Raw genomic sequence first — 8,841 nt, 5'->3', positions numbered from 1 at the left:
ACATTAATTATGACGTTCCAGGAAAAACACCAACATAAAGTCATAAAGCTATGACATCACAATAGCATGATTGGTCTGTTGCATTGATGGTCCTAGAATAACATTATTCATGATGTGCTAGGAACAATACCAACACGGTAATATCAGATACACCAGAATTTTATATACCTTAAATTCTCAAATGAAAGCCAGTATTCAAATAATGGCCAGTTAAAAACCTCTGGAGCTTTTTCTATTGTTAAGGCTGTTCAGTGTTGAGTTTGCATGAACAGCAAACTAAGAAAGGGCAGATCAGAAGACAGGGCTGTTCTTTAACTAAAAGATGATGAAACATACCTAAAGGAAATTACAATCTGTCTCTAATATAATTCTGTGTCAAATGAAGGCCTGGTTCTCTCTGCAGTTGAGGTAAGTAAAGTCCATTATTTGATCATTTACAGTATCTTCATTTACTGATACACTATACATCAACAGTGAGCTGAGAGGAAACTTTAGGATCTCACACATAGGCACTGTAGCAAAATGTTGTTGATCTGTAACCATCCTCAACCATACCATGTTGTCATAGGCAGATTATGACAAGAAAACACACATGAGCACATTTTACAATTATGCTCAATATGAACATTCTGTTTGATATGCTGAATTGAAACGTAATCCACACAGCAAAATATTTCCTCATGGAGTGCATTTAGCAAGTATAAAACACGTAATAACGCGTAATAAGCATCAGTTAATAAGTGATAACACCTCATTAGTCCTTATAAGATGGTTATTAACATGTATAACACTATATGCTTGTAAATAATAGCACAATAAAAATGTGTATTGTTAAATTATAAGACATTTACAAACACAATGTTAAGAAAATCATTAACAGGTGCATAATAAAGGCTCTACTAACTCTCATTTTAGATCTGGTAGCTGCAAAAAGCACAGTTAACTGCTAATAATTACATAATGAAATATGTATTATTCGTAATAAAGCAACAAATTGCTACGTAAAGGTTTAACGATGACATAATAGCTTAGTTAAACTCAATAAATGTGTTTGTAATGCTGTCATAAACAATTTTGAGAAACTCAAGGTTTTAATTAACATTCTTAAGCAGTCTATGAAGTGTTAAGAATTTTCTTATAATTTCTTACGTCTGATAAGCTAAATAATCTGTTCATAAGCATCTTACATGTATAAGGACTTATAAGGGCATTATCACCTATTACCCTATTATCACCTTAATACAAGGACCTTAATATAAAGTGTTACCCACTGCTTAACTAAACAACACTGTTAACTAGGTCAATTGAAATGTCTTGACCGAATTCCAGCTGTTTATCGGTTAGGCTCTAATTATCACAACATAAAATTTAATCTAAAGAAATGTAAAGTTGCAATGTAAAGAAATGTTAAGTTTCAACATATCCATGGTTTACAGAAATGAACATTGCCAACATTTATTCTGCCAACTGGGTTGTGCTGTATATGGTCAGAAGTACTACACATTTGAATTTGAATTAGCATCCATGAACTTCAATCAAATCACATGCAGTTGTAGAACAACACAACCAGAAAAATATGCGAGGTGACTTGGCTGAGTAACTGAGTTGTGTTTCCCTAATGTTTGCTGTGACTGAACACGAGGACTTTTTAATGTGAACAATTGCATCTAATGTCAAATCACAACATTAAATGCAATGCAGTCTTGTGTAAAATTGCATCATTAGATAATGTTATATCCATTGTGTAATATCTGTTACATATCTGCCCCAGAGTTTGCCTACATCGGGATCTCGGATCAGGGGCTGAGTCACTGTGGGCAACAGGGTTCAGCTCAAGCGGTTAAGCAGCCTTAGAGTAAACATGACTGGACACCAGACTGGGATTGAACACAGATTCTGTGACGGACAGAGGTCAGATTGAAAACAGAGGATACAGTACAGAGGTGATTTCCAGCAGCTCTGACCAGGACTATGACTCTGGGGACAAGAAGACACAGTAGGCGGGGATGGAAGAGGCATGAATATGATAGGAATGAGAGAGAGTTGGATGGGTTTAAATGGCGTGTTGAGCCGGAATATTTACACATCTTACTCAGTAAATTGAGGATTTATTTCGACCAAACCAACTAAGAGTATTTCATTTCTTGATATTTTGTGAAATGATTTTTCATTTACTACATTAAAAACTAAGAGAGCTTGTGAAATGACTGAAATCGCTGCTGGCATACATCTCCCCGCTGAAACTACGGAGGCTATCACACTATCACCTCCTGGGGTACAAAGTGGTAGTACGGACAGGCTGGGGCTAGCTGGTTAGCATGCTAACTTCAGTAGACATCGCTGTAACACAGCATATAGATGTCTCTGACAAAACATCAACACTGTTGTTTCTTCATACTCTGATAATGTTATTGCTACTTTAGACATGTTTCAGTTTCATGAAGAAATATGCTTCAGTCTTGAAGCACCATTAAAGGATGTCTTTAATTCATAACTGTGTTGTTTGTTGACCCACAGAAGCACTGTTGTTTTCACTACAGGTTAATTTGACAATAGCCTGAAATCATGTTTGTGTCATTCTCACATGCAAACAGCATTTTGAGATTTCTGCTGTAGTGATGACATTGTTGACCTGGTATTGTTAAATATATTTAAGATTGCAGGTCACAGGTTACACTCACTCTAAATTGATAGGCTCAGGGTTAACATAGTCATTATGTATATCCATAAATTATAGTCATCCAGTCAAGGTAGACACACCAATGCGGTGTACAGTGCAATATTAAATAACACCGAATGTAAAAGAAACACTTAACAATATTGCTAACAGTGGAAATTCTTGTTGTGGATTCATTGGTCCTATGGGGAATGTTTGAAGCTCAGACAGATGCATCATTCTTAAACCTTGGAGAAAAGGAACATAAAATAAAGTATGAAAATTCTAAATATCAGCCCGACGTATACTCAGACTATGACACAGACGCACACACATTCTCTGGGAGTTTTGTATGGTTGCAGGAGGTGGGGGTTGTGCTGGTGACCAGGTGTCATGTTGTTTAAATATGTTAGGTCAGTACTAGTAGGCCTGGCCAGTCTCAACCTGCAGCAGTCCCAGTACAGCCGAGTGGTCGGCCAGCTTCATCCTGCGCTGACTGGACAGGCTAACGTTCTTCGCCAGATAATCCACAGCAGCTGCAGAGGACACAGGAGTTAGTGTTAGGACAAGGTTAGTAAAAATCCGATAGTCCTCTTCTACTGTTAATGAGACACTGTGAGTACTGTGACAATGTGTCTGCAAATTTTTTAACAACATATGTCAACAAGCGCTCAGCTGGTTTAAATCAATTTTGGAATCCCATGAGCAATGGGTAAAAATTAATGGTACCATTCTGGAACTACTGCTTGTTTTCTTAAACATTATGGAGCCCAACCTCTTATCAACTTCTTATTGGGTGCCAAATGTATGCTGATGATGCAATAATTTATATATCAACAAAGACTCCACAACAGGCTGCAGTTATTGACTAGACATTGGTCAGTGTCTCACAGTGGCTCCAAAATAACTTCTTAATTCTGCACTGTGCAAACACTGTTTTAACATTGGTGTAGGAGCCAAATATGTGCTGAAAGGCTGATGTGTGTTATTCACTGTTTGAACACTGGCTGTCACTGTAATCAGCCTTTGGGCTCAAGTATAAAGGTAGGAAAAGTTCCTGTTGATGGCAGGTATTTGAACCCTGATGGGGCAAAGGGTAGGACGCTGTAGGACAAAGTTAGTATGCTGTAAGCTGAGCGTTTGATCTTTGTTGGCACTGAAAATGGACATTGTTCATGTTTATGCACAGTGAAGAAATAAATAGATTGTCATGCTGCAAACAATGAACAGCCTGTGGATTTTGTGAGGAACGCAACACAGCGTACGGTAATCTAATGAAGCGAAACGCGTCAACCAGGTCACGCTGGGTCAGACATCGTGGCTAAGTAGTAGGCTAGCTCCTTTAATAATAGGTTTTACAATAACTATTGATCAGAATATCTAGGTTTTTTTCAGAATCGTCCAATACTGATGTTCTTGTCTGGTGATTGGGTTGGGAGGCAAGTAGGCTAACATAAAAAGGTCATACAGCACAGTTTCTTAGACAATTATATTTTAATTGGATGAATCCGTGGGGCTTAACATACATCCGCTGCCAGAACATTTGGTAGTGTGCCCTTATGTGGCCAAACAGAAATGATAAAATCACCTTTGTGTAGCTTGTGTTCGTATACATATGAAGGAGCCTATACAGCACTGCTGTAAATAAAGTAACCACATAAAATTATAACGCCATGTTTTCCTGACAACTGTAAATGTATGTCCACTTCATAGTAATGAGTATTTTTCTGTCAATCGGGGTGTTTAATTATTGAAAATAGTTGTATTTTGAAATTTGTTTTATTTTGAAAATCGACCGGATTCTCTCGTTGTTGCTTTGTTTGACTTCCTGCCCGGCTTGACACATTCGGTCGAGGCACGCAGAGAAATTAGACCAGACGCCGAAACGATGGCTGCACGGCGCGTGCCGGCAGCGGAGCAGAGTGCCTCGGTGTTTCCTATGTGAACGACACCATTGGTTAACATGGGCGCCGAAACGAAAATGGCTCCGCTCCTCGGCGCTTCGCAGCTAATCACGGCGCTTCCGCGTCCTGTCTGAATCTGGCGTGAACAGTGACAACAGTGAATCTTTTCTCTAGTGTGGTTCCAGCAGAACTCTAGACACTGACAGCCAGATTTATTATGAAAATGTTCACTCTGGTCTACAGTAAGCCCACAGTCGCAAAGTGCTAGTATTCAGAACCTGGTTTACTAAGAAAGGACTATACATTCTTAAATGAGGAAAGGGGAACATATAGGGGCATTCAAGCAGTGGGATTTTCATGAGATCTTTTGTTTCCATGTTGATCACATTTTTCTTATTGTGTACCCATCTGGGGCCAGGCCACCCAATCAGCAATGAACCCTTTGATGCCATTATATGAACAAACCCTAAAACTATTGTCTCAGAAGTGAAATTTCTCAAGATTTGAAAATTTTATAAATCTCTCATTTATAAAATTGATTTTTACATATATGAATGGCCTTGCCCCAGAACTAGAACATTGATGGTAGTCTTTCCATGATTCCTCATGCAATCATGTGACGATAACCCAACTCTATTTGAAATCACTGTGCAGCACCTTTCCATGATAGCAGACTAGTCAGCTAGCTACATATTACTGAAACATTTACCTGTATTATTATCCGCCAGTGTACAAACATTCTTTTGAGCCACAGTAGAATCTTTTGTAACTTATCAGCAAGAGGCGCTGACATACCAAAGCTTAGAAACCACCAGAGAAATCACAAAAGGTGAGGCTAACGTGCTAACATTAGTCATGTTACCATGGCTGCCGACTTGTTTACATTGCACTGCAGGCCACATTTTATAGTAGACCAAGTTTAATATGCAACAGAATTTTATATGATAAATGTAGGTGTCCCTGCTCCATCTCTCCTTGCATTGAAAATGTTGAAGACCCCAGCATTAACTGAACTGTCAATACTAAGGCAAAACTAGGCTTCAACTAAGGCAAATCTGTGAACTCTGAGTTACATGTTTTATGTAGCATACATATTTTATTTTTATTGTCCTTAGTTGTTATTTTCAGTCACTTTTCTTTCTTGTTGTTTTAGTCATTGGTGTTACAATCACTGTATGTAGTGATTGCTTGCCTATGCCTAACCAAGGACAAGGACTGCAAATTAGCCACAGCTAGAAGTCCTCTATATATCTATCTACATATATTGCATATATTTCCAACATGTATAGTCCCGTCAATGGATCCATAAGTAAATTTTAAAAAAATTCCCCTAAGCTTATAAGATTATAGCAACTACAGCATGATACAGCAGGAACAGTTAACTTAAGCACAAGACGCAACATGTTTGCCTTTTCAATAGCCATTTTACCTGATCCAGCTTATATCTAAATATACACAGGACTTCCAGGCAAATGAGCACCTTTTACACCAATAAATGTGTAATGCCAGATAACCTAGGTGGCTAACAGAACAGCAAAAATGAGTAGTATACAAATGTAGTTTCTAGGACAGTGGTTTGTTTGGTACTCAAATGCATATGAGTGACAGCAGGATGATATATGTGGTACTGAGTCAAAATAAACTACAGTGTGTGTGTTAATATGTATATGAAGGAACATGCCAACCAGTGCAACAGTGGAGCTCTGCAGCACAGAGGAAGAAGATATTTTAGGCTTGCATTCACCCACAAAACATGTTAGTAGATACATTAATTGTTGGTTTGGCTCTGCACGAGATCACCATCACCAGAGTTATACTTCAACATGTATTGTATTATTACAGAAATGTTTGTTGTGTGGCCAACCACACTGACTAGCAACACTAAACACTGACTTTGTGTTTAATACAAAGACAAAAGAAGCCAATAGTTTGGCTTCACAGACAGACAGACAGACAGACAGAGAGAGAGGCAGGTAGTCTCTAGATAAACTGTGCTTCTCGTAAAGATGGCATTAATGCTCTGCGTATTTTTCTCACAGTGGTGGATGTTGCCCCTCCCTGGTTCAGCAGGTGATAACTTCTCTTTTATAGGGCAGGAGAGAGGAGGGTTGACAGCAGATGTGAAGTGACATGGTGTGTTTGGGTGTGCATAAGTGTGTGTTGTAGCTATGGGGGAGATAAGTAAGACACGTCAGTTAGGATGCTAGCATGCACAGAAAGGAAGCTGTCACTCTGTACTGAGGAATGAGAGAAAGAAGAGCACCTATCTGTGGGCAGGTCTGTCTGCCAAGGTGCCAGTCACCCAGACAGCTAGTGGGGGAGCAGTCTGTGTGTGAGTGTGTGTTTGTGTTTCACAAGGGTTTAGTAAGGCTCTCTAAAGGAAGCTGTTTTCCCTGTCAGCCAGGTTTATACCCTAAATCCCTGTTGAGCAGTCACACTGACTTTCCCTTCCCTCCAAGATAGAGCCTATCTGATAACACACACTAACACACATGCACAAACACAGGTGCACACACACTCACATGCCTCAGCTATTTTGACAGTATGTACTTTAATCTGTCAGGAGCTTCCTGCAATAGAACAAGAGAAGAGTCAAATGTCTGAAGTAAAGTGTCTAATCTGTCTGCAGGAGGGAGAGGTGGGGTGAAGGGCCACAGCTAAAGTACAAACATCACATCAGAGAGGATCAATTATAGCATCAGAGAGATTTTTTTCAAGAAATGTTTTCTAAAATATAAAGTTAGTCTTATTGGGTAATTCCATGTCAACTCAACTAGGGCCTCCCAGTTCATGTCTTGGAAAATTTCAACCCAATCCAGTCAAAAATAAGGGTTGGCGAGGTTTAGAATACATATACTAGGAATCACAGAAATGCTGAAATTTAGCAAATTTGTTGAGAAAATCCATAATGTGAACTGGGAAAAGTTCTGGATTTTGGGTGAGTTGGCATTGAATGACCCTATTGCTCTAATGTTGATGCTCATATTGGTTATCAGACGGTGATCAACTTAGTTTAAAGGAAGTTGTATAATGTAATCATGACTGATGGAAATGACGCACAAAACTGACAAGTAATAAACCTGAAAGATCCTTTAAAGTCTCAAAAAACACTCAATCTCAAGGATATGTGGCATCTAATGATTTACATCCAGTGCTAATACAATACAGGTAATAAAGGGAGAAATGGGCTTATTATGGAGCACAACTAAAAAAATAGAGGTGTGGGTGTGGGGGTGGGGGTAGTGGATGGGTCTACAGCATGTCTGACTGCGAGGAGTTCACATCCCTTCAGATCTGCAACCCACATTCATATTAAAAGTGTAATTTGTAAGAAATGGTGAGAATTTAAAGTTAACTCCAAAACTATAGGGGATATAACCACTAACTGATGCTTACTGTGATCTTAGCTGTAGCTAACATTGACTGTAGTGACTAGCTGCAGTTAGCAAGTAGCTCAGTTAGCTCTCAACCTTATTGAGCTTGAGCACACTCAGCAGCCTCCCAGTGAACATGGCTAGTCACCAGACTGGGATTGAACATGGCCTCTGAGACAGATAGCTAATTTGAAGACAGGGTATACAGTACAGAGGTTATTTACAGTGGCTCTGACCATGACTTTGACTCAGGGGACGAGAAGACACGGCAGGTGGAGACAGGAGAGGAATAATGCAGCAGATTTTGGGAGTGTTGGGCATCAGCAGCGGGTGAAAACACTGTTAAGAGTGTAATATGTTCACATTCTAGGGCCTGTGTCCACATTGCATATTTTTCAGGCAAAAAAAATAATAATAATCTGGCAGTGCGCTCAGGAGGCACTGGATGAAGTGCTTGTGCACTGAGAGAATAAACACTGCACGTTGGTTTTGATTGACATTAGCTAACACTATGGTAACAGAGGGCTGACTACACAGCTGAAAAAAAGCTTACAATGTGTAGGGTGATAAACATACAACACTCACCACCAACATTCAGTGAACAGACAATCTGCTCCCTCAAATGGACTTTGCTCCCTCTGTTATGAGATTTTGTCTGATAAAGTTAAGGATAGACAGACAGTCAGAACAAGCTTGTCCTCGATTTTCTGGATTACCAGGGCAATGATCACCAGTCCTGACTGATCTAATATGTGATTGGTTGCCTGAAAAAGAGCGATGGTGATGCCACCAGCGCCTTTCTAAAAAGGTGAGAAATTTTCAACTAGAAGCGCCCTGAGTGGCTGCACGAAAAAGGCAGAATGCTCAGAAAAAAGGCACTGGTTGCTCCTAATCTAGGCGGTCGCAT

At 39.5% G+C, this 8,841-nt stretch overlaps 1 protein-coding gene across 4 annotated transcripts in view; it reads right to left on the bottom strand.

Moving 5' to 3' along the window:
* Positions 1-3,076: 3,076 nt before the first annotated feature.
* LOC140999628 (paired box protein Pax-7-like) overlaps positions 3,077-8,841 on the bottom strand; it is a 90,680-nt gene continuing 84,915 nt past the window's right edge. For all 4 annotated transcript variants that reach the window (XM_073470127.1, XM_073470126.1, XM_073470128.1 and 1 more), the window contains one exon: positions 3,077-3,192. In XM_073470127.1, coding sequence (XP_073326228.1) covers positions 3,077-3,192 — 116 coding nt within the window. The remainder of the gene's footprint in view (positions 3,193-8,841) is intronic.

The sequence above is a fragment of the Pagrus major genome, chromosome 7 (assembly GCF_040436345.1).
Source record: "Pagrus major chromosome 7, Pma_NU_1.0".
In the NCBI taxonomy this organism is placed as follows: Eukaryota; Metazoa; Chordata; class Actinopteri; order Spariformes; family Sparidae; genus Pagrus; species Pagrus major.
Note: the sequence above shows the minus strand (reverse complement) of the source record. Positions and strands in the feature narration are given on the sequence as shown.